Below are 27311 nucleotides of genomic sequence, written 5' to 3'. Positions count from 1 at the left end.
AGTGGCAGAGCCAGAACTAGAATTCAGATCTCCCAGGATCCGGGGTAAGGCTTTTTCCTTTATTATACTATCCTCTTTCCCATAATTCAACTATTATTTTAATCTAATATTATTTTGACTTGCTTTCAGGGGCTCTAGAGCACTAAATTTCAAACATTATTAAAAAGCCTACTTTGTTTATTCCCACAGTCATCAAGAATGAAACTAGATTTAAATGCTTCAAGATCCTACACACTTGTTCATTTCCCTTCAATAAACACTAATATAAAAATGCCAAAGAAACCAGTTCTTTAGTGTGTTTTAACGTGAGCTTACAATTAAAGTCCAATTTAAAAATGTAAGCATACAACTAGGCTTTACCAAAGAGGAACATGTTTATTTCACTTAAATTCTTAAAAATACTTTTTGGCAGTTGTCACATAAAATGTCCTAATGTAAAAAGATTTCATTAAAAAGAAAAGAAAAGCATGAAAAAAACAGACCCAAATGTTAAGATTTTATTTACAAAGCTTCTTTGTTGTACAGAAAGTAAAAATGCTGTTACAATCTTGGTGTAACTGGTAGCCACAGACGGTTGACTTACCAATCACAGCTATCCACGCTACAGCAAGAGTCTTACATGAAAACCTAACAACGCTTACAATTTTGTTGGGGTGCAGTTCCCAAGCTTGGTGGTGAATTTCCAAAAGGGACTAAATGGAGGAAGGCGGAATGTCACAGGAACTATTCTTTGGCTCTTTGGGTGGGTGGGTATCCTGGGGTTTGTATCACAGCTACCTTTTTTTTTTTTTTTAAACAGCTACCAAATCCATATGAGCAGTCCAACCAATACTGAACAGTTCTTTTCTTGCAGGTTATTTAGGGTCTTAATCATCTTCTCCTTCATCATCTGTTTCTCTCTTCCTCTTTTCACCTTTCCCGCTTTCTTCCTCCTCTGTACAATAACAAAAAATCGCTTTGAGACAACTGAAAAGGCATTTTGCCTAGGTTATTGCTAACAGAGGCAAAAACAAATTTTTGATGGTTAAGAGATTAAAAAAAGGTTAATAGTTAAAAAAAGATGTCAGTTTGATCTGATAGGTTGTTAATAAAAAGGCATTAATTTTAAAAAGCAAAAATGGTGACCACAGAACCAAGAAGGGCAAAATGCACAGGAGCATCTTAAATCATAGCAAAGTTAAACCATTTTTTTTTTTTTTCAATTTTAAGTTTCAGTCTTCCAAATGTTTCTTACACATGTTGGTCCAACAAGATGCTAGCAGTTATTAAATAAAATGCATAGCAAGGACTTTGGAATGAGTAAGACTGTTTCGAACCATGCTTATTAACAAATGGACCTTGAGCGGGCTGCTTAACCCCTTCCCTTTCAGTCTGTTTCCTTGTTTTTATAAAATGGAAACAATGGTACTGATTTGTGTTATTCTGAGGAGTAAATGAGATAACACAAAGTATTTAGCCTTAAACAGGGCAACACTCAAATTGTAGCAAGTTAGCATTAACTGAAAAGAGATTTCTTAGGCACAAGAGACCTACATATCATTGTTTTTTCAATTAATAAAAATTCAAGGCTATTTCAATTAAGCTAAATCTTTGTCAAATTATGTTCCAAAAAGCTCCTTGAAGGCAGAAACCAGGTCCAAACGATTGTTCTATCATTGTAAATTCTGTCTAGTGCCTGACATAGAGAACAGATGCTGAAAATATTTGAACCAATGGAAAGCACAGCAAACAGCCGGGTACTCTAAAACCTACACAAGCATGAGAATCTGTACTTTCAATTAGTAATAAATAAATGGAGGTTTCACTGGTTTTGGTTGGGGGTGGGGAGGAATAACACTGATAAAATTGGGAAGGTGATATGTATATATCCTGCAAAAATTATGACCCAATTAAGACTTTTTTAAATGAAAGAATTCAAAACACAGAAATCTCAAGCCTGACAGTAACCCAAATGATGGGGTCTAAAAACATAGTTCAACTGTGGGGACTGAAAACTGGACCCCCTTCCCTCAAACAGGCATTCTTAATTGCTCGCTATAGAGCAGGTGAGCTGCACTAGCGCGCACATGTTGACCAAGCTATACAAAGAGCCTATGACGACCACCAGGGCAAAGGGCATTGTATTTTCTCAGTGGTTCCAAATTCTAAATTAATGGAAAGCTGCCCCCACCCCAATTTTTAAGTGAGAAGGAACAAGGTGCATGCATTAGACCCACCTTCATCCTCATCCTCATCCTCATCGTCTTCATCTTCATCAACTTCTCCATCATGTCCAAATTCTTCTTCCTAAAGAATGGTAATGGCATAGCATTATTAGATTAATTCTGCCAAGTTGAGAAATACAAAAACTAAATAATTTCTCAGTAAATATAACAATCCATCAAGGAGAAAACTTTAATGTTATTTTTATCTAGTTTGATGTACTGAGATATGTTGGTTTTGCTTAATAAGCTTAATTTAAAATTTTCTTTGAAAATTGTTTTCAGAAGCATGCATTTTATTTGCCAGACATGTTTAATTAGTATAAATTTTAAATGAATAATTCAAGAAATGATATAAAAATCTTGAATTTCAAAGTAGGTTTGGACAAAGATTTCTAAATTACCATTGTTATAAAAAGCTTCTTTCAGGAACTTAATTTCATTAAAGACCTATGAAAATTATACAAATGCTCAGCCTTATTTCTGTACTAAAAACAACATGCATGTTGATGATGCCTAAAATTCCTTTGACTTTTCACAAACCTCCTTGAGAGTCCAAGTTAAGTCACTCCTTTCTCCTGTCCTTCTATGGCACTCAGCTCCTTTGAGATACTGTATTACTAGGTGTCCCATTAAACCAGACTGCCTGCTCTTTCAGGGCAGGACCACATTCTTATTTAACTCTGCATCCCCAGCTCTTTAACAAAGGAAGCATGTATTTGCTGAATTGAGCTGCATATATAAGAACAAGTTCAGACTTGGTAAGCATACCCTTCCTTTCAATACAACAAAGGGACAGACATAACTTCAGTTTTCAATGTTTCTAGGTTTTTCACCCTATTGAAAGACTACTCAACTCATTGTTTCCTCCCAAGTTAAATGGTCAAATTTTATCTTGCAGAGCTAAGCACTGTGTTCAGTTAGCATTCCATTTAGTATTTATTAAAAGGGGATGGAAGTTACAAGAGCTAAATTAATCAGGCTGATAGTCTAGTCACAAGTTTTCTAATTTCTTTAAAAAGCCTTTTCCTTTCTTTTTAAAAAACCATACGCTTCTAACTAATTTTAATTAGGAAGGAGGACAGCAGAGTTGCACTGACCTCCCCACTGACTTCATCTTCATCCTCTTCCCCTTCTACCTCTTCATCTTCATCTTCATCCTCTTCGTCATCAAACTCTTCCTCCTCACCATCCTCATCCTCCTCGTCCTCCTCATCTTCTCCTTCTGCAATTAGTCCAAAAGGAATTCATTAGATACCCCTGATGTCCCACTGGGTACGCCTGCTAACGTGTAGGGGAGCTATGGTTGGTCCACAGAACAAATGCTGGGCTACACCAATGTCAGGGAAAACCATGAACTACAGTCACCCTCTTTCTCCCAAGATGCTGTAGCTCAGTCCTTTGGTCCAACAGTCTCCTAAAATCTGGAGGCCAGGACTCCTGGTAAACTGATGTACATTAAGACACTCACTGAAGGACTTCCGGCATGAAAGCATAGACAGACACGCTGCATCTCCCTCTACAATTAAGAAGGAACACAACTACCACAAAACTAAAGACAACCAGAAGTTCCAGAAAATCAGGCTACATGGAAGTCCAACAAACAAAAATACAAAGAAACTCATCCAGAGGGGCAGAGCTGGGGCGGAGAGGACGTGGTGTGGTAGCGGCAGCAGATGCGGCAGTGGCAGGCCAGCAGAAAGTACAGTCACACGTTTTAAAAAGTCAGGAGGGACACCTGGGGAGCGTTCCCAGCCCTAGACCAAGCCGCACAGCCCACAGTCCCAGCACTGAGGAAAATAAGAGCCTCATTGCTTCTGACTGTGCAAAGCAGTGGGGGCTGGGGTGGAAGAAGAAACTGTCGATCTCTCAGCAGAGTCCATTTGTTTGAAGGGCCCCCATGGCCCTAGAACATCCACAGGACCCACCCACTCTGGGAACGACGACCAGGGCAAAGCTAGAGAGGCACCAGTCCCATGCGGCGGTGGGAGAGGTGCCTGGAAGAGGGGCGAGTACTGAGTGAGTGGCATTGTTCCATTTCGGACCCCTCCCCCATACACAGGTCACCCTGTACTGACAAATACCTAAGACTCTGCCCCTTACAATGTAACGGGAGCAACAGCTCTACCTAAGACACAGAGGCAAACAAACAAAGGAGCCTGTCAAGATGAGGAAACAGAGAAGTATGGCCCAAAAGAGGGAACAGATAGATCAAGGTTCCAGTGGGAGAACTAAGCAACAAGGGGACAGCCAACCTAACAGATGAGGAGACAGCCAACCTAACAGATGCAGTTTAAAACACTGGTCATAAAGATGCTCAAAGGCTTGACAAATATGCTTGATTATGGCAAATGCATAAGGGAAGAAGTGAAGGCTATGCTAAGTGAAACAAACAAACAAACAAAAATCCACACAAAACCAATGGTAAAGGGAAGAAAACCAGGGTTCAAATCAATGATTTGGAACATAAGGAAGAAAAAAATAGTCAACCAGTATAGAATGAGGAAACAAGAATTAAAAAAAATAAGGAGGCTTAGGAACCTCTGGGACAACTTTAAACCTGCCAACATCCGAATCATAGGGGTGCCAGAAGGAGAAGAGAAAGAGCAAGAAATTGAAAACTTATCTGAAAAAATAATAAAGGAAAATTTCCCAAATTTGGCGAAGGAAATAGACATACAAGTCCAGGAAGCACAGAGAGTACCAAACAAGCTAGACCCAAAGAGGACCACACCAAGACACATCATCATTAAAATGCCAAAGGTGAAAGATTAAGAGAGAATCTTAAAAGAAGCAAGAGAAAAGCAGAGAGTTCCCTACAAAGGAGTGCCTGTAAGACTATCAGCTGATTTCTCAAAAGAAACTTTGCAGGCAAGAAGGGACTGGCAAGAAGTATTCAATGTGATGAAAAGCATGGACCTACAACCAAGACTACTCTATCCAGCAAAGCTATCATTTAGAATGGAAGGGCAGATAAAGTGCTTCCCAGACAAGGTAAAGCTAAAGGAGTTCATCATCACCAAGCTATTATTATATGAAATGTTAAAGGGACTTATTTAAGAAAAAGATCAAAACTATGAATACTAAAATGACAACAAACTCACAACTATCAAGAACTGAATCTACAAGTGTTGCTGGTTCGATTCCCAGTCAGGGCACATGACTAGGTTGCATGGACGTCCCCAGTTGGGGGCACGAGTGAGAGGCAACCACACAGTGATGTTTCTCTCCCTCTCTTTCTCCTTTCCCCTCTCTCTAAAAATAAACAAATTATTTTTTTTAAAAAAAGGAACTGAATCTAAAAAATAGAAACAAAATCCAAATAAGCAAACCAGAATAGGAACAGTCATGGGTATGGGGATCATTTGGAGGGTTATCAACTGGGAGGGGGATGGGGGAGAAATGGGGAAATGGTGCAGGGATTAAGAAGCATAATTGGTTGGTACAAAATAGACAGGGGGAAGTTAAGAATAATATAGGAAAGGGAGAAGCCAAGGAACTTATATGCATGACCCATGGACATGAACTAAGGGGGGGGTGGGACTGCTGGAGGGAAGGCGGTGGCTGGGCAGAGGGGAGCAAATGGAAAAAAAATTAGGACAACTGTAACAACATAATCAATAAAATACACTCACTGAAGAAATGATGCAACGAAGTTTTGTTATGACTTCCACCTTTGTCTATGTCTAAAAATTTCCATAGTAACAAAGTTAGAAAAAACTGAAAACAAAACAAAAAATCCTTCTCAGGTAAGGGTACCACTACAAAGCTTCCCAAACGGGGAACTTGGGAGACCCCTCTGACCAGCAGGAGAGGCAGGCTGAGAGACACCTCCATTCTCTGTGTCTCTCCTCCATTTGGAGGTGGCCTCCCACCAAGCAGTTCCCACCTCTCCAGGTCCTGGAGCCTGCAGTGCTCTCCCCTGCCTCCTGGCCTCTGAACGCTCTTCCCTTTCTCCTCTGCTGGGCTAACACTGATTCAACCTTTGAATCTCCTAGTCCCAGCTCACACTCCGACCGACACAAGCAGCCGGTGCCTCTCCATTACCACACGCTTTGCTCACTTGTGACTATTTGACATAAATATTTGGAACAGAGTGAGATGTCCTATTCTGTGTCCATGCTGCCACCTTATCCTATCTTTTTGTCTTGTTTCAAATATCCTACAAAACTGTAAAAATGCTTCCAGAGTACTAACTACACCAATAATCACACCCAAGCTGCCTGATATTTTTCCTCCTGCTTTTCTCAATCTTCTGTCTTAAATATTTTTATCTTTATAGAAAAGAGATATTTAAAATTATGATTCAACGTCAAGTAAAACATAGGCAATACAGTATATAATACTGTAATGACTTATGTATGGTGCCGGGGGATCACTTTGTAAATTATATAAGTGCCTAACCACTACCTTATACACCTGAAACTAATATAATGTCAACTGTAACTGAAAAACTAAAATTAAAATAGACCACAGACATAAATATAAGGGCTAAAACTTAAAACTTAGAAGAAAAAAAATTAAACAATGCTTCAAATACAATAATACCACAAATCGCAGCGACATCAGAAATTATAGTAGAATACATTTTCTTCATGCTGACTGATGTGAAAACTAATCACTCTGCTTCCCCTAAGCCACCTGGAGGCAAGAAACCATTTATCCTAAGAATGACTCACAGTAAATGCGTCATTGTGCAAGAAAAGCACAAGCTGATCAGAAGGAATATTTTGGGTAGAAGATATTTGAAGATTCTTAAAAATAACTGAATGTAAAAAAACTTGATCAACCGTCAAAAATAAAAACTATGTTCTAATTCTATGTTATAGCCAGAGATTATTTCCCTTATTAATGAAAAATGGAATCCATCATATAGTACTTGGAAATCATCATCTTCTTAAACTGTAGCCATATATTAAAGGCAGGAAAGCTATTTTATTTATTTGGATGTAACAAACATGTACCAAGTACCTAAGTGTTGGGCCCTGTGAATAGAGGAAAAAAAACCCTACCCAAGTAGACAGTCATAGCACCGTTGGGAGGGACAAGGATAGCAGAGAGTGACAAGTGCTATGAATGAGGTAGCAAGAGGATGTTCTAGCATGCTCAGGAACCTAACCTCTAATGGGTGTCAGAACAGTCTTCCTGGAAGTGTTGACAAAGACACGTTTGTAAGGAGGAGAAAGCAATAACCAAGACAAGGGAATAGCTAGGAGAAAGGCAGGGGACATAAAATGATAGTCCTTTTAGTAAATTGTAAATCACAAATACTTCAATTGGTTGCAGCAGTCTTCGATCTCTAGGCATGAAATTCAAGGCATTAGCTAACAAACTTTATTTGGAATCACTTAAAAGGCTTCAATGTCCCAAGAACTTATTTAAAATTAAACAGAGGTCCTAGCTCCAAATTTAACAAATGCCTATAGGCATGAGTGTGTTGTTTTTCTCAACAGCAAGAACATTCAGTAGCTTTATCAGAACCCTTTAAAGACAGAAATTAGGCTCATAAATGTTACATCCAATCACCTTCATCATCATCCTCTTCATCCACACCATCCACCTCGGCATCTGAGTCAGGAGCTTCTTGATCCTCTCGGTCATAGCCATCCAGGTAGGTCAGCTGGGGCAAGAGCTTGAAGACACTGTCTCGGTAATCATTCAGGTTAGTAACCTCACAGTTAAACAGATCCAGGCTTTTCAGACATTCCAACTTTTTCTGAAGGAAAGGATGAAAAAACACACCTCCTAAACCAAAGGAACATAAGCAACAAAACCCATCTCCTAAAGAGGTAAAATTCTAGGCTTGTATTCAATTAAGTACTCCCACTCAGCCTTGTACACAGGAAAACATTTCAAGTCCTTCACAACCTTTATATTAGAGGCCACTAGATTCTTAACTGGTCCTTCCCTTCTCTAACCCTTTCTCAAAGAACTGTCTTTTTCTGGCAGCATTGGTCTTAAGAAATATGAATTTGAAAAAAGTGGTTCTTAAAACTGGATTTTTTCACACTATGAGACAAATCAGAGAATTTAATAAATGTGGTTGAAAACTGAATTTAAACATTTGAGTTATCAAGTGGCCAATAAGAACTCATTGGGTATCAAGCATTATCTTCGATGGGAAAAAACTCATCCAATCCAATCAATCAATCAATCAACTCAATCTCAAGGTGTTGGAGATTTCTACTTGGGAGACATCGATGTGAAACACCAGAGATCGGAATGTAACAAAGCACAAAGGTGGTGCAGACATTTTCCAGGAAGACAGAAACCAATACAAGCTGGGGAAAAGGAAGGGAAACTCAGAGCTCAAATTTCAGAAATAGAGAAACATTGCACTCTTTTATAATTTGGGGGGAAATGAATGACTCTTATTACCAGAGTTTTCCATGTAATCTTCTGTTGTTACCATACCTTGAAACTTTGTTGTAATACCTCATTCGATTGGAACCTCCGTTTCATTTATAATAGTTAGGATCTAAAAGCCTGGCCAAGAAAAGCTTTCTGAGCAACCGAAGTGGATAGGAAAATTTCCAGGATTTTACTCAGACCTTCATCTGTTATGACATCAACGTATTGGTACTTTAACCCCACATCTATTAAGTTCTGATTAAGAGCAAATTATGAGGTTGGGAAGGAAGAGGCATTATTATAGGCAAGTACGGAGAGAGCAACAGGAAGGGAGAGCAGACCCTCTTATGGAAAAGTGCAGAGGGTGCGATACATATAAAAGCAAACACAAAATGTGAAGTGCTATGTAGCCTGGTGCCTTTCAGGATAGGGGCAATAAGCCTGAAGGGCATGTGCTACATAGCTTCATAAATGGAACTTTTAATGGTTCTGAATCAAAAGAAAAAGCTTGGTATTCTCTAAGAAAAAAGTAGTTAAAAAAAAATAGGAAAAGGATCTCTGCATGAAGTTCAGTTGCAAAAAATACATGTTGATGTTTAAAGGCTTTGATGCTTTATTGGGAAAGTTATTTCAATGTTCACAAGGACCTGAGAAGAATGCAGACTAAACAAAACCTTGTCTCAGGACTTGAGGTGTCTGTATTTGTCTGCTGGCCTGTTCCGGCCCACTGACTGTTTTTGTAAAATAAGTTTCATTCAAACACAGCCACACTCATTTGTTTATATATTATGTACGGTTTCTTTTGTGCTACAGTGGGAAAGCTGAGTAATTGTGACAGTGACTGGCCAACAAAGCCTAAACGATCTATTATTGTGCCCTTTAGAGGCAAGTGTTGCTGACCCCTGCACTTACAAAATCATCATCTTCCTGGTCAAACATTAAGTTCCCACACTTATTTTATTTTCACTGAGCAGCCCTTGGGAACACAGAGCAGAGTTACAGCAACAGGAAACCGTACTCCTCAAAACACCAGCGTTATGTAAGTCAGTCCCCTGAGGTCTTCAGAAAGCTGTCCCCAGTCCTTCTCATCACTGGGAGAGCTGCTTTTATGTCGTGTAGCTTTCAGATTAGGTTCCCCGGTGGGCAGGCCCTGACCTCCAGAAGCCCAGGTATGAATTCTTGCCAAAGAGAAAAAAGAAATGCTGAAATACCTCCCCAGACAACTAGCTAGCATACTGGAAACTCTTTTCACAAAAAGGTTGGCTCTATACCAGTTAGGATATAACCACAAGTAAATTTAGGTAGCTTTCCCAAAGAGGCTCAGTCTAAAAATTCATTGCTCAAAGGAATGAGCCCTGTACTTCTCAAAATATTCCCCAGGAAAAAATGCACAAAAAATGTGTTAAACCCCTGATTTTTCATGCTCTATGGTGCCCCAAGCCCTTTCTCTAGTTCTCTCAATTATCCCAGTACATAGGGCCTCCAAGGCTCTCCTGTTTCTGAAACTCTAAATCTGTAATATTTTTGACTTCTTCTTGAAAAAGAACCCATTATAATTTGAACATGCCGAAAGTATGCTAGAAACCTAAGTGAAAGCAAATAAACAACAAAGTCATAAATTACTGTAGTACCTAGAATTGTTTCAAGTAGTAAAATTACAGTTTAAGGCCCCAAATGCACTACACACAGATCATTCAGGATCCCAATGTAATGTCTAAATACTGCTACAAAAAAAAAAAAAAAAAATCACAGCTCTATCATATCATAAATGTGGCCTAAAATTAATAGGCTAGCCATAATAAACATTAAACATTTTATTAACAATAATTTTGCTTGCCTTCTTAGAATTTAGAAGGGCTTTGGGGGATGGTTTGGATGGCCCAGGTCTCTTAAAAAAGGTGTCCAAGGAAGTTTGAATTGATGCCTTCTTTGTCTCTCGATTAATATCCCTGTAGCAAGCAGAGGCATTCACAATCATTGCATTGACTGTAAGAACTGGGCTCAATGTAGACGGTGTTCAAATGTATGTGGTTAATGAGGATGAGGATGGTGTTTTTCCCCACTGAAGAATACTTTCAGAAGTCAAAATGGACCCAACATTTCCCCCCTTCACTTTCTCCTACAGTTTTATTTTATTCCATGTTCTAACTGCAGAGGACCCACTTAGCACCCCTAGGAATATGAGCAGCAATTTCAGAGAAGGGCGGGAGCTCACGCTTTCCCAGACAGCCCTGGGTGTGCAGCCCTGCAGCTCTCTCATTGGCTAGCCAAGTGTGTGACTCTGGACAAGGGATTCAGCCTCTCCCAAGCCTCAGCTTCCTCATGTGTAAAATGAGGGCCATGCTATTTCTACCTACTTTGCAGAAATGTTCCTTGAGGATTACTAATGAGATAACGTACACAAAGCACCCACTACGGTGTATGGCACATAGCAGATCCTCCCAAAATGGTTAACTAGAACAACGATTACTTCTCATTCTTCACTGTCCCAGGGGACTGAGACTTTCACAGCCACCAAAGGGCCCTCACACATCACTGATCAGGTCACGAACACCCAAGCTTCTGCACCATGTTTGCTTCTGCTCTGCCTCCATGTGCTAGGGCACTGACGAAGGCTTCTGATGAAACATCAAAGAGGCCTCAGGTTGCCATAAGAATTAGGCAACAGCCAGTGATCTAGCATGGAAAGGTACTACCTGGTCCTATGTTCCAGAAAAAAGGGGGTTCCCATGTTCACGGTGACCCAAAATGATAGGTCTGTCATTAACACAAACAATAAAGGCTTAGTGTAGATGTCCAACCTAGATACCATCGGCACTTAATGTAGTGCTCCTGTTGAAACAGTTTAGGTCAATTTGGATATGGAATAAATTTGAAGATAAGAAAAGAACAGGTCCCAAGAACAAAGAATGGTGGACTTGGATTTGAATCCCTATTCTGCCGCTATCCTGTGACCATTGAGTAATTAAGTTTTCTAAACTTGATTTTCTCTACAGTTATTCTCTCTTCTGTGGCTTACATGAGGTTACAGTGGGCAAATGTTACTGCAAAATTCAATAAATGTTTATTTAAACATTGGAAATGGGGACTGGTTTGGAAGAATAGAACTAGTAAAAATGAGGTAGTCTAGACCTGAGCAGTGTGGCTCCGTAGGTTGGGCATCATCCTACAAAGCAGAGTCACCAGTTCAATTCCTGGTCAGGGCACACGCCTTGGTTGTGGGTTCAGTCCCCGGCTAGGGTGAGTGCCAGGGTGTGTTCGAGAGGCAACCAACTGATATGTCTCTCACACATCAATGTTTCTCTCCCTCTTTCTCCCTCCCTTCCCCGCTCTCTAAAAATAAATTTTAAAAAAATTTTTTTAATGAGGGAGTCTAGAAATCTGGGTGTGCCTATCTATAGCAGAAGAAAAGGGGCAAAACTGATGGAGCAGAGGTGAGAAACAGGCTCCCAGCATTTATGAGAAATATGAGCTCAACATGGTCCACTTAATGAAACGTACACGTAAAGCAGCTCAGTAAAAGATGATGAAATCTACATTGGAGCAGCACCTCAACTGTTAATTAAGAGGGAAAAGACCGTATAATTCTGACAGGAAATCCTCTTCAATGAAAGAAGTCATAGTTTAACTCTATCTTCCCTTGAAATATTAACAGAACATTCCATACAACTGATGTGAAATCCAAATATTATAAATATGCTGTGACATCATAAAAGATAGCAGAGGATGCCTTATCCTCTTGGGTTCTACTCTTCTGGATCCTGAAAGGCAATCCCTATCTGCTGTGTAACCCTCTCTTAATTGATGCTTGGAAGGTAATGGAAACACTGACTTTATGTACATCATGTTAGCCTCATTAAAATGGACTTCTACTGGTATGCCAAATTTATAGAATGTCATATTTAGGAAAAACAGTCATTTAACAATCTTGAATGCATAGAAATTTCCAGGTGTCAGCCAAAAAGAACAGCCTGGGGGCTGCCCCACACCCTGCATTAATCCTTGCCTCCAAAAGCTCTTTTCTGGCCACTACAACTTCTACACAGGGTGGACCCCGCTAGCACAGCTTCCCAACTTACAAAGCAAAGTAAGTGCAATACCTTATTTTATTTTCAGAACTCCTAAGTAAGTAAGGTAGGGATTATTATACTGTTTCATGAGTGAGGAAACTGAGGCCCAGAGAAAAGCAGCAATTTGCCCAAGGTCACACAGCAAGTCTAAACCCATTGCACTTCAAGTTAACTTTCCATAGCTTATCCCAGTATGTAAGACTGAGAAGGATTTTGGGGTTCCCATGCAAAACTCTGGGCAATGGTGAGCCAGCTAGAGTAGAAAATCATGGAGTAGGAGACCTAAAACATACTGGAACTGTCCTTGGACTTCTGTTCCATCTACATTCAGATATGCCACCCAATATAAATAGCTTTTTCTATAAAAGTATAGAATAGCCAGGCCAGCCTGGGGAAGAAAAATAAATGTTTAATTTCGTAAACATGTAAAATTTTAAAAGGACAAAAAAGAAGAAGAAAACAAAAGAACTCCCCTTTGAAGGAAGCTACCACAGTATCAGGCAATCATTTATTACTTCCAATCATTTCCCTTACTATAAAGTAATATGAAAATGAAAATGACCAATAAGTCCTGGTTTCCAAATTCTCAGTTACTTACCAAAGGTTCCAAGGTGCTGATATCTTTCAGTTTATTTCCACTTAAATTTAGATGTGTGAGATTTGGAAGTTTTTCTGCCAACATATCCAGACACCCACAGATTCTATTGTCACTGAGCTCAAGCTGCAAGAGAAAATGCATACAGCACACACACAAATATACAGAGAAGAGCAAATAGTTCTTAAATACCAAGATCAAATGGTCTCTATTTTTATTAGAGCATATTATGTTCATTTTGTTTGATTAAACCCAAATGAGTGGTTTACAGATCCCAGCAACATTTCCCAGGGAGGAGAGGCAGGATAGGATTGAGAAGAGTTGTGTTTTCTTAACTACCTGCTAATTATAACAGTTTGCTCAAGAGCTGGCCCCTAACATCAGTGAATACATTATCTAACCTAAAAAGTGGGTCAAAGCAAATTAGAATTCTTTGAGAAGTTGTAATACTCTATACTTGCCAGGAAGGGTAAATGGTCCATGCATTCTAAACAGCTGATTGTGTGCCAAGCAGAGCTTGCTATGCCCACTTGAAACCTGATCTGATTCTGTAGTGCTGACACAGTGTGGAGTTCTACATCTGGAAGCCACCAGGGAATGCTGCCCTGAAGACTACAGGAGTAGTACAGGCCCCAAAACAAGCCCTTAAAGAAGGTCCATGACCTCCGGAAAGGGAGTGGGGCAACAGCTTCAGGGTTGATACAACCAACTCCCTGGAGGCCACTTCTTGCATAAACCTGGCCTTTATTAAGGACCTACTCTAATTTCTTAGCTGCAGGTCAAGTAGCACAGCAAGTGGTGTGCCAATGAAGGAAATGAGCCTTTAAAAGGAATATTAGAATCTTAGAATGAAAGATATTGGAGCTTGGAAAAATTAGATGGTCAAGGGCATTTAATTCAAATTCTTTATTTTGCAGATGAAAAACTTACGCCATACTGCTGGTTTTAATTTCCTATTTTTAAGGGCCAAAAATGGTAAAATGGTAACTGGAGCTAACCCTTACTTAGTACTTAAGTGCCAGGTGCTGTTCAAAGCACTAGAAATACAGGGTGGACAAAAACAAATTTACAGTTGTTTGTATGGAAAATACTACAATAAATAATACAACAAGAATAAATTGTGTTTCACATACTTAAAACTGTAAACCTACTTTTGTCTACCCCTCCACATGAACTCAATCTCACAATAACCCCATGAGGTGGGTAGAATGATTAATCCCACTGACTGAGGAGGAAAATGAACTACAAAGAGACTATGTACCATGCCAAGAGCACACAGCTGTTACAGTGGTGGACCTGTGATTCAAAGCCAGACAGGCTAGTTTCAGAAGAATCCATGCCCTCTGCACTGTGCTATGTACCTTGCAGATCATGAAAACATCGACATAATTTTGTCTATGGCATGCAATAAAATAATCCTATTATGCAGCATAGAGTAGTTTTTAAAAATTTAAATAATCATTGAAAGAATGAGTTTAAAAAACAACTGAAGCCCTGACCAGTGTGGCTCAAGTTGGCTGGGCCTAGTCCCACAAGTAAAAGATCACCAGTTTGATTCCTGGTTGGGGCACAAGCCTGGGTTGTGGTTTCAGTCCCCAATCAGAGCACGTATGATTGCCTCTCAATATTTCTCTCCCCCTTTCTCCCTCCCTTCCCCTCTCTCTAAAAAGTAAATAAAATCTTAAAAAAAGAAAATAACAATTCAAGCCTGCTCCTTAGGTGTTATTAAATATTTCAGAAGAGAACGCAACATTTCAGAAAAATCTCTCCTTCTCATGGGATATTCCAGTCAAACAGCAAATCACTGTATAGATTTTACTTATTAATTTTAATTTTTGTATGTTTATTGATTTGAGAGAGAGAGACAGAGAGATAGATACGCCCATATGCACCCTGAATCAAGGATCAAACCTGCACCTAGGTATGTGCCCTGACAGGAATCGATCCCCCAACCTTTTGGTGTATGGGACAATGTTCCAACCAACTGAGCCACACTGGCCAGAGCTCATTGTAGAGATTTTAAAATATAAGTCTATACTCAACAAAGACTCAAGTGTTAGCTTTATCGAGATATTAGTAAATCAAAATAAAAAAGAATACTCCTGGCTGCTGTGGCTCAGTGGATTGAGCATCAGCCTGCGAACCAAGTGCCGCTGGTTCGATTCCCAGTCAGGGCACATGACTAGGTTGTATGTCAGGTCCCCAGTTGGGGGCGCATGAGAGGCAACCACACAGTGATGTTTCTCTCCCTCTCTTTCTCCTTTCCCCTCTCTCTAAAAATAAATAAATTGTAAAATTAAATTAAAAAAAAAAAAAAACTTATTATCATTGGTCAGAATACAGAGTATCACACATACGAAATAGTCACATCCCTTTGACAAGAATATCTTAAGTAACAGAAATAAGTCAATCTGCCAAAGGATTCAGTGGCATTATTATTTTGAAATGAAAGCAATGTATAACTTTAGGAAACCTGAGACATTTATTAATATATACCAAATTTCTTTCAGATCCTGTTTCTTGCTATAAAACAACCCATGTTCTAGGAAGTAAACAAAGTCCACACCAGCTGTGAGAACATCTACCTGCCTTTAAGTTTGATTTATGGATTATCTCCATTCCTACACTAACTCTACAAGTAACTGATTAAAATAAGACTTCAGAAGGATTTAATAAAGCCTCTATAGAGATGGATCACTGATACACTTATTTTCTGAATAAGTCTTATAGTACACAGACTCCAGTAATTCAGGAAAATGTGTCAGGATGCTAAGAAAACAACACGTAACACATACTACTAGGATCTGCTAGTATCAAGTTTATGTGGATATACGCTAAAGACATCACTTGTTTAGTGGGCTAATCAGAACTTCCAGTGTCACCAATAACCCATGCAAATAAAAAGGGTGACTCTTGAATCTCTAAAGCACATACTTATCAGAAGAAAGGAAAAATTTACCAATTTAAATATAACATGATTCTTTTGTATAGGAAGCAGGTCACCCTGAAACTCATGAAGACTGTCTGAACATTTATTACCTAAATAAAGCAAATAAGTAAAAAGCATTTCTGGTTCTTAATTCATGTACTTAAGTAAAAAACAAGTCCCTCTCAGGACTCAAAGCAAGCTACAGGAACAGCCTACCTGCCCTTTGTTTAAATTTGACCACACCTTTGTTTAGATAATAAACTGAACACCTAAAGAGTAAAGAATTCTGCAACATTTACATGACCACATAACTTTCTGTATATAATAGAAAAGGTACTGGCTTAGGGAAAAGGAGATATGGTTCTAGTTTTGGCTCTAGCACTAACCACCTTTGCTAGTAGCTTTAAGCAAATTACTGTATCTTTCTAGGTCTACTAGTGTGCCTGTAAAATAAGGGGCTAGGCTAAAAGATCAAAGTTTCTTCCAGTTTTGACTTTCTGGGGCTCTGTGACAGTTAAATGTGCAAGGCCATGAAAAAACATCTCCCCCCACTTTTTTTAAGAGGGGGTTTAGAGGGGGATAGTGATTGATTTGCAATTAGACCAGTGAAGTGCTAACAATGGACCAACAGCTAGGATAGGGAAATACAGTAGCGTTGTTACAATGAATTCTTGCAGTAAGTCACAACACATTTTAAACTTCTAGTAATTAAAAATTATGGAATGGATCTCTGGCTGGTGTGGTTCAGTGGATTGAGCACCGGTCTGTGAACCCAAAGGTCACGGGCTCAAGTCCCAGTCAGGGCACATGCCTGGGTTGCAGGACAGGTCCCCAGTTGCGGGCACGCAAGAGGCAACCAATTAATGTTTCTTTCTCATTAATGTTTCTCTCCCTCTCTTTCTCCCTCCCTTCCCCTCTCTCTAAAAAAGAAAATCTTAAAATAAATAAATAAAAATTACACAATGGGTTTGAATTATCACAAAGCCTACAAATTTGAAAAGTTTTTACTACTTAAACTCACCCTTAATCAACAAATATAAAACTTGAAAAGTTGTAGGGCACTTGTGTTTCCTAAACCAGAGCATACTAAGGACAAAACGTATCTAACATTATAACAAATTTATAATAATAAAGTAATAAATTATCTACAAAATAATTCATAACTACTATTATTTAGCATCCAACGTGTATTATTTCCAAACATCACAGCAATTCTGTAAGGTCAGGTGGCATCACCAGTTTACAGGTGAGGAAATTGAGCCTTAAAAGGATTAAATAACCTGCTTAAGATGACCCATCAAAGAAACGAAAGAGCTGTAATTCAATCCCAGATATGCCCAGTTCCAAAGGCCGTGTGCTTTCTGCTACACTAAATGCTTCCTTATAGGTAAAATCATACATTTTTCCCTTCTCAAGATGGTTCTCTCTTTTACTGTCAAAGAAAAAGCACTTACCTTTTTCAATTTTGGTAGTTTGGGGAGATTTGAAACTGAAATCAAGCCTACATTTATTAAACTGAGGAACTCTAAGTTCACAAATTCAGCTGTTAAGCCCTCAATTTTCCCATCATTTGATTTGCAATTGTCCAGGACAAGTTCTCGAACCTGTGGATGACAAAGGAAGAAGAAAAAAGGACAAGTTTTCAAAAACACAGAAAGCAAAGAGCAAAAACTCCAACCATAAATACCCAGCAAAACACCCCCATATAGAGGCAGCCTCTACTTAGACCTAGATCACAGTTATAAATAAATGAAAAATGATTAAGCCGTTAGTAACAATATACTAATAGATACCAAGGGTGGAATGTTACACCATGGTATAAATAAAGATTTAAACTCTTTCCTTTCCAGAGACAGAAACTACAGTTCCTAAGATATAAGTGAAGAAACCGTATCTCCCCTATTCCTCTTCCCAAGGGGCAGCTTTAACGACAAATGCAGCGTGAAGATGCCCCTCGCCCTCTTTTAGGCCGAGTCTCCACGCCCAGGCCCAGGAGACTGACACAGGAAAAGAGGAATGCTTTGCTGTTCCTGTCAAGATCACCAACAGGTTTTGGCAGCACTATACATTTCCACTTGTGGTTTTTATTCATCTTCACTAAGATTATCTTGGCATTACGAAGGGGTCAAGAGACAAAAGGCCTTAATTCAAAACAAAGATTGATTTGGATTATATGTGAGAATGACAGGGGAGAGAACTGTCGGACATGACATTTAGGTTCCTTTTTCAGACCATAAAATCTCCTTCGTTGGAGGTCCTGAAATTCAGAACTCAAATCCATCCAAAGGTATCACATCTGAAGATTCTGAATACTGATTACAGTAGTCCCTTGCTATATGGCAGTTCACTTATCGTGGCCTCACTGTATCGCAGGATTTTTAAAAATATATTTAATTAGGTATTGCGGGTTTTTTGCTATACCACAGGATTTTGCGGTACTGTATACATATGTTGTTAAAGTTACGTAGGTTTAAGAGTGCAGAATAAATGTAAGGTTCCTACTTTGCGGGGGTGTCTGGAATGTAATACCCACAATAAGTGAGGGAATACTGTATTTAATAGTCTACTGTGTGAATACTATACTAATCTTTATTAGCCACACTTGCCCTGTGGTTGACGCTGAAACTTGCAACTTTTTAACACATTCTGATCAATTTATAGTGATGCAAATTAGTTTTAACTGCCAAAGGCATTCTTGCAGTGAATCTGCCAAGTTTAATAGCATTAATCAAGTATATATAGAGAGAGAGACAGGGAGAGAGGGAGAGAGAAAGGGAGATGCTGGTAGTTGTAAAATGATAGGAGCTAGTAATGGCTTCATCCTCCTTTACAAAATCCAAGGATCCCACTGTAATAATTGCTATTTATGGAGAACTTATTTTTCTTTGCAGCACCATCCCCCATGTACTGAGAAGGAAACAGATTTACAGAATCAGTGATACCCACACCACCACCACTTCTCACTTGCTTCTTCACTACTTCTCACTGCCCTGCCTACTTCCTACTCAGAAGCCCTGGCCTCAGAGTGCATGCAGTCTTATTACATCTTTTTCCTTCCTTCCTTCCTCCCTTCCTTCTTTTCTCTAAATACCTCTGCTGTTATTCCTTCTAGTGAAAGTCAGCACATCTGAAAACCTAACAGGTCAACTGAGGAGAGCTGGACTCTGGAGACAGATGCCTGGGCTGAATCCTGGCTCTGCCACTTAGAACCTGTGTGACCGTGGGCAAGTCACTTAACCTCTCTGCTTCTCAGTTAACTTCTGGAAAAGGGGGTGAATAGGGGAATGACAGGGACCCTTGCTGTCTACTTTATTCATATCTATACTTTTTATTTTTTACAAGCAGGTATTTCCTTTGTACGTTTAAAAAAAAACCCAACAAACCATAAAAAGGTCAACTGTCATCGCCACCCACCTTAGTATACTGCAACACTCCTGAGATGGTCCCATTTCGTTTGGGGGACTTTAACTATATCTGACAGAAAATGCAAAATTATTATACAGAATCACACTACTATGCCAAAAGCCAATTAAGGACTCAGGCATATTGCCTCTAAAGCCATTTTGCCTTCCAGCTCACTGGCTAAAATCAGCTTTTGGACAATTTCTCTCAAATAGTAAAACTCTACTGTAACTAGAATCATTAAAAACTACCATAAAGCAACGAAATGTGAATTAAAACATGTTCTTGAACCAAACAGTAGAACAGGAATCAAAAAGAGGAAATTGGGAAAAAAATGTTAAAGTGTTATTTTGCAGGTTAGCAAATAAGTACAGAAGATGATGGAGAGGAGCTGAGGTTCTCCTTTAGAGAAAGGGGAACCACGTAGCTAGATGGAAATAAGAGAGGAACAGCTTGTTGAGGGAGATGTGTAAGGAATAACAAAAGGGATACCAAGCTTAAGGTTCCCATGGGATGTCCAGGTGAAAGGAACCCCAGATGGACATGTGGGTTTGGAGTTGGAGGGAGGTCTGGGTTGTAAGTTCTGTATTTGGGAGTCATCAGGATGGAGACAGCAGTGGAAGCATGGAATTCCTAGGTAGAGGACAAAGGATGGAGCCCCAGGGATACTGGAAAAGAGATTTGAGAAGAATCAGAAGTACCCGAAAGTGAAACATTAGTTTGAAACGCCCAGAGAGGCTTATGAAATAAGGCACAAGTGATTGAAAAAATTAGAGAACTTAAATGCCCATCAACAAGATACTCATTTCCAGGACATACTGTGGGATGAAAAACATACAGAATGTATGTTGTTATTTACATAATATAGCACACATTCACCTTATTTGTACATAAAATCTTAGGAACACTCAGGGAGAGAAGCAAGTGGCTGAGAAACTTTTCTCTAGAACCTTATTTTGCACTTCAATGATAAGAATATTAATCTATTTTTAAAAATAAAAGTCACTGCTAAGAATACTGCATGGGAGTGTCAGGGTTGTAGGGGACTGAGCAGGTGATGAAATGAGAGAAAACTTGGATATAAACAAAAGCCTATTATAAATAATGCCACAATATCTCTTAATGTAAAACTTCTTTTGTAATTAGGATTGTTTTCTCAGTCTATTGCTACATGAAAGAATATACCATTTGAATCTACTAATCTATTATTGATTTCTGAGTATTTAAAATGGCAACCATTTAACATTTTTTATGACCTTTCTTGATATGTGAAAATTCTAGGTATTTGCATTTATTCACCTTTTTCGTGAGCATGTTGTTTTTACCCTAGTAAGGCAAAAAGAAGTACTGACCCAAAAAAAAAAAAAAACCCAGACAAGCCATAAAATGCAATCATCAATAGACATTTAAAAAAATGTTTAACTACAAGAAGCAATACAAATGCATATTAAAACTGAGATATTGGGTTGGCCTAAAAGTTCATTATGTTTTTTCCATATGGTGGCTCTAGGAAGCACTTAGTTGTCTTCAATTTCATTTGAAACAATTTTGTTAAATTGAATTGTGACAGCTGTCATATCAGGGTGCATTTTTTTAAAAGCTTACCAAAACTGCTGAACTTTTTGTGCAGCCATTTCAATACTGAAGATGGAAGAAGACATGCAACATTTTTGGTGTATTATGGTTTATTATTTCAAGAAAGATCAAAACAACTGAAATAAAGATTTGTGCAGCATATGGAGAAGGTGCTGTGACTGACTGAATGTGTCAAGTGTTTTGCAAAGTTTCTTGGTACTACTGATATTCTAGCCAAGTAATTCTTTGCTGCGGGGCTGTCTCATACACTGGAAGATGGATAGCAGCACCCCTGGCCTCTACCCACTACAAGCCAATCAATAGCAGGTGATAGCTGACATACTCAGAATATCCAAATCAATCAAATTATTGGTGAAAATGAAAAATGTGTCTTTTATGGAAAAAAAACATAATGGATTTTTTGGCCAACCCAGTATCATTCTACTCTCACTGGAGGCAGGGCAGTTATTCCTGTGCAGAAGACAGCTAGGATGGGCACAGGTGCAGATGAATCTGTTAAATGAAAGAGCAAGAAGTTCAGGGAACGCATGCTGAGACCTTTAATTTTCCCTATGAGTAGGAGGCAAAAGAATTTACTGGGGAGAGTAGGGCAGAGGGTTGTACGGCTTAGCAAGAGAGGCATTCCCTGCACCTTTCTAGGAAAACTGAGGATGTAAAGAAATGTGCTTCCCCAAGACAGAGGCACAGTAAGAGGATAGAGCAGAATGGGAATTACTGCAGAAAGCAGAGACCACAGGAGGGTCCCACTGAGTGCTGTGCCCAAGTGTGACAGGCCTGGAAAGACCTCCACCAGCAGCCGTCTAGCCTGTCTGACGTTCTAAATAGGACTTTGGTGAAAAGGTATCTTCTCTCAGACACCATGTCAGCAGCATTCGAGATAAAGACTGTCCATCCCCTCATTCCTTCCCGAAGTGTGAAGAGATTCAGTCTGCCTTGCAAGGAAGAGAACAACTGTGCAAGAGTGTGCATGGAGCAGTGTGTGTCTGTGGGGGTGGGGGTGGGGCCAGACAGGTGTATATATAAGCCTGTTGCCTCCCAATCCAAATCCAGAATAAATGGGAGGTTCTAATCAAGGAGAAATGGCCCTAGTTTGGGCAGGCACTTGTATATTTGTGTGTACAACTTAGGGGGAGTTATTTGGTCCAAAATAATTAGCTGGCCTTCTGCTCAAAAGTAGGTGATTTAACTTTTGGGGTCAAATTCACTCTTCTTCATAACTCATTTTCCAATTAAACTAGCCTTTACTCAAATATGAATTTAAGGTAAATATTTCCTAATTCCTATTTAACTCTTGTTTTTGTTTTCTATAGCACCAGCAATGTGATACTGTTTTCACTGAAAACTTGGAGCTATACTGTAGCTAAAAGTCATGGGGAAGAGTTGGAAGCTGCAGAAGACATCAAGCGATTTCCCTTCTGTCTTCTCCAATTTGCTCTCACTCCCCATTCCCCTGGCTACACTAAAAACAGAGATCAATTTTATCTAACTGGTTGGGTGACCTTCCCCATTTATGTTATCCTTGTTATAAGAGGCCAGAAAAAGTATGGCGGAATTAAAGGTCATTTAAAGTTACCAATTCTCCTTTAAGAAAATATATGATTATTGTAGTAACTGAAATAATCCAAAAATGTAGAAAGAAAAAGTAACTCCTGCTACTCTTGCTAATTTCCATTCTTCTGAGTTAACCAATGTTCAAACCTTCTACCCTACTGTTATTTTAAAAGAATGTTTTCAAAATAACTACATATTTATATTAGTGATTCTCAAATGTGATTAGGTGATAGAACTACTAGTATGAAGGAAATACCCATATGCTACTGGTGGGTAAAGGAAAACATTCTAAAAAGCAACTTGGCAGAAAACAGACTCACTTTATGAGAGGTTTATTTCAGTACTATTTAAAATGGCATGGGGATGTTTAAATTATAATATATGCATACATTAACAATGAGGCTATAATGAATAATTATACAGAAAGATAAAAATGTTTACTGTATTTTATTTATAACCAACTAAATGCAACACACCAGAATGTCTAAATGGTAGAATGAGTGTGGGTAAGAGATTTCTATTTTTTATATTTTGTTTATCTATACTATTTTTTGGCTTATCTGTATCAAATTTTTCTTCAATGCTTATGTATTACTCATACAAGGAAAAAAAAACAATTAGTTGCTGTGCAATTAGAATACTCCACTGAGCTCAAAATTATATCACAACGGACACCGAAAGTTGGGGAAAATGTGAGGAAAACCTACATTTTTTTCAGTAAATTGGGACTAAGGAAAGACTCGTTATTGATGGCATATTAAATGTCTCATTCCAGCATACAGCCCAGCAGCGCTCCATAGGGGCTTAGACTGTGAACCACAGGAACTGCTTGGCTCTCTAACTTTGGACAAAAATCTCAAACAGAGCTAATATCAAGGCCAGCTGTCCCTAGATGCATAGTTAACAAGGTGCTTGTACCAACAATCTGTGTTGTATATGCTATGTTCTAGGGCTGTACAATTTGTTTTTAGTGAAGTAATGGACAATACAAATATTTTATATAAAATATTTCCTATCCTTGCCTGCATTTTTAAATGGTTAGCACCATTCTTTATGAAGATTACTTAATTTAAAAAGCCATCTTAGCCATTTCTTCAACTATGAGAACACACCTCTGATATAAAGAACTGTTTTGGACTTAGAAGTCTTCCTCTTTCCCCAAATGACAGAGTCGTCAGGATCCCAAGTGGCCAAGCCAACTCTCTAAGACCTGGCCCCACACAAACTCAAGGAGCCACGTAACTAGCTGAGTTTGGTGTTCAAGGAGGCATCTTGGAATTTCTCATTTGCCTTAAGAATGATGCTTTTGTGCAAAAACACTTTTTAATTCTTATAAATTTCCCTTCAAAACTCCACAGCATTTTTTCTCCTGGAAAGCCTTCAGTTTAAGGTCAAAGCTTTTGTCTTTTCCCTAAGAACATACCTCCTACTGGTCTCAGTCTCCCCATCAGAGTCCATTCGGGGAGCCTTGCTTTACCCCCCCAGTCTTGGCTGGCTCTGTAACACTCTTCCAGGCCCCTAACCTGCACCAGTGCAGCAGGCACCACAGGGGTCTGAGGTCTCAGAACCGAAGAGACTGCTTTCTGCCTGGTTCACACTGCTTTTCCAGGTCCTAACATATTGTTAGTACTCAAATATTTATTCAACGAACCATTGGATTACAGTAAGCTAGTGCTGTCCAATGCAGTAGCTACTAATCAGTCGTGGCTTTTGAACACTTGAAATGCGAATAGAACTGCCAAACTGACCTTTTAATTGATTTTTAATTAAACAGCCACATGACTGGCCTGTCTTTAGCAAGAGGGTAAGGCCTAAGGTGATTACTTGAAAAATTAACACTTGCACACATACTCACACTTTAAAAAAGTAATATATTAGTTATCTCATGTATGAAGATACAGTGGAACAGCAGCCCAGCTGTATTTCCCATTGGGAACAACACTGCTCTTAGTACTTTATTATTATTATTTTTTTGATTGCCAAATGCTGTAAGGTTTTCTCCCTCTTAAAAAAAATCTTTTAAATTGAATTTATTGGGGTGACACTGGTTAATAAAATTATGTAGGTTTAAAGTGTACAATTCTATATAATACATCATCTGTATGTTGTACTGTGTGTTCACCACCCCAAGTCAAGTCTTACTGAGTACTTTAGTTTGCGCACAAGTAATTCAAATCTAGATTTTAAAACACTTAGATCCATGTGCGTATTTTCTTTTGGAAATTCTGGCTAAATTTACTCCACATTCTATTTATTTACAACTACCCAGAAATAACCTAAGTGCCTGAAATTAACAGCTCAAGAACACAACTCTTTTTGAGTTTCAGCGTGTGAAGAAGCTTAACCCTTCATTATACCAGCACGTGGCCGACACAAAATGTCTGACTGATAACCCGACGGGACGGCCGCAGTCCGGCATCGACCTTAAAACCCAGGGGACCTTGTCGACATGCCCACGCCCTCAGATCCCCTAGGGACGCTCGGGGTTACCACGCGGTGCAGCGCCCCCAACCTCATTTGTGATGACCTCAGGGATTCAAAAACTTCACACCAGGTAAACCACAAGCTGGCAACTTGTTCCCACAGCTATCCGACTGCAAGAGTCGTACCCATCACCCTCTAGATTGGGGCACGGTTGGAGGACTTCCCCTGGTCTTCAGCTCTGGCCAGAGCGCGCCACACTCACCCGATGAGGGGCCAGGCGGGGGCGCGGCCTCCCCGCGTGGTGGCACGGAACTGCCGGGCTTCGGAGAGCCGCTCCAGTTCACCGGGAGGGTAGGGGCGGAGAAGAAAGGAGCTATTCTTAAAGGGCCGCCCGCCGCTCCCGCAGCCACGACCCACGACCCAAGAGTGCAGGCCTCAGTCGGCCGCACTACACGCTTGCTGGGACACAGGCCTCGGAGGCCCTCCCGCACCCCCGGAGCCTGGCCCGGGCGGAGCCGGCCGCCTGGCGTTGCCCTTTTAAGAAGGAAGGAGAACAGAGCGCTCCGGAGAGACGACGAGTCGGCGGCGAGGCGCAGGGCTCCCACTAGTGCCAGCCGAGCCCTGGCGAGGCAGGCAGAAAACAAGACGAGCTCCGCCTGGGGAGCGGCGGCTAGCAGCCAGCGCCGGGGGTGGACGGGCAGGGCCGAGCCGCAGGCCGGCTCTGGCGGCGGAGGGAGACGGGTGCCCGCCAACATGGCGCTGTGTCGGTCTGTGGCGCGCCCCGGCTGGCGCGAGGAGCCGCCGCCCGCCCACACCGAGGGGCCAGCCTCCCGGACAGGGTCCGGGGCTCCGCCGCCGCCACAACGGCTGGCCCAGACCGACCGGGACCTGCCCTGGAAGGCTGGGAGTGTGGAAGGCCCGGAAGGCGAAGGGGAAGCGAGAGACGTGGTGGAGAAAGTTTTATTTTTAGGCTTGAAAAATGGCGGGAACCACGTCCTTTTTTCAAACTTGGCCTCGGGAAGGGCGGCAGTTGCGCCACCTCCGCTGCTCGAGCTCGCCCCTCCCCCGCTCAGCGCGCGCTAGGCCGCGCCCGCCTAAGCCCCTGAGCACCCGAGGGGGCTTTTCGCCCAACTCCGAGGCAAAAAGCGTCCTTCTCGCCTCATGGCCCCTGCCCTCGACCGTGCCGGCGCCAAACGCGAGGCCGGGCTGAGGGAGCCACCCCCACCCTCCACGCTCGAGCCCCCTCCCCCGGGCAGCCCAGGGCGCACGAAGCCCGGCCTGGCCCGCAGCGGGCCCAGCCCGGGATGGCCGCGCAGCTCCTCGGCAGGCCCTGTCCCAGCCGGGCCGCGCATCCTGGGAGGCTGCAAACATGGCTCCCAGCGTTACACAACCCCCTCCTCCCTCCCTCGCCGCCGGCCACAGGCACACACGCTCCTCCGGGAACAACCCGGGCGGATGAGGAGCTCAAAGTTTGCTTTCTCCCACCCCGCCGCCTTCCCCGGAAGGCCCCGCGGACGCCAAAGAGTTAATCCCCGCGCGCTAGCTCCCCCCTCCGCGCCCTCCCGCCCGCCTTCCCCGTCCGAGCCCGCGAGCTGCTCCCTTCCTCGCTCCGGGGCCAGAGAACCCGCGGCCGGGGCCCCGCAGGTGGCCACCATTACATGCAAGTCATCGGAGAGAGAGGGCGTCCTAAGGGGGCTCTGCTTACAGCTGCCGGGGTCCGGTTCCTCAGCTCCAGGTGGATCCTCCTCTTCATGTCCATGTTTCCCTCTTCCCCCCTCTTCAAACTTAACTTTCCGCGGAGGGGGCGGAGGGGGGAGAGGCGTCCCGGCCTGCGCAGCTAGGACCGTCGGAAGGGGTCTGCAGGCGGCAGAGGCCGGCGGCGCGGTCCTGGGCAGCGGGCGGCGTGCGGGCAAGCGAGCGGAGCCCCCGGAGCCAAGTTACTCACGGGAGCGGAGAGAAACCATGGAGGGAAAAGGGGGCTGGAGCGCAGCGCTGGTCTCACTACCGCCGCCCCCGGCCGCGGCCCCGCACTGCGCTTAAACAGGCGATGCGGCGCAGGCGGCTGCTCCGCTCGACTCGGGCCCGCGCGGCGCCGCTCGACTAGGTGGCCGCGGTTGCACCAAGGACGGGGCGGAGAGACGCGGCGGGAGGGGCGGAGGCTGGGGGTGGGGGGCGGGGGGGGAAGGCGCAAC

General features: G+C 41.5%; 1 protein-coding gene across 1 annotated transcript; it reads right to left on the bottom strand.

The window, feature by feature from the left end:
- Positions 1 to 483: 483 nt before the first annotated feature.
- Positions 484 to 27211, bottom strand: ANP32B (acidic nuclear phosphoprotein 32 family member B). Its single transcript, XM_090274468.1, has 7 exons — positions 26825 to 27211; positions 17601 to 17750; positions 13221 to 13343; positions 7728 to 7917; positions 3302 to 3426; positions 2217 to 2286; positions 484 to 934 (listed from the first exon to the last, which is right to left on the bottom strand). The coding sequence occupies exons 1-7, from the start codon at positions 26876 to 26878 to the stop codon at positions 867 to 869; spliced, it is 780 nt and encodes a 259-aa protein (XP_090130594.1). The 5' UTR covers positions 26879 to 27211; the 3' UTR covers positions 484 to 866.
- Positions 27212 to 27311: the final 100 nt, after the last annotated feature.

The sequence above is a fragment of the Furipterus horrens genome, unplaced genomic scaffold (assembly GCF_987537825.1).
Source record: "Furipterus horrens unplaced genomic scaffold, mFurHor1.1.pri manual_scaffold_4, whole genome shotgun sequence".
Classification (NCBI taxonomy): Eukaryota; Metazoa; Chordata; class Mammalia; order Chiroptera; family Furipteridae; genus Furipterus; species Furipterus horrens.
This window is presented reverse-complemented; position numbering and strand designations above follow the sequence as displayed.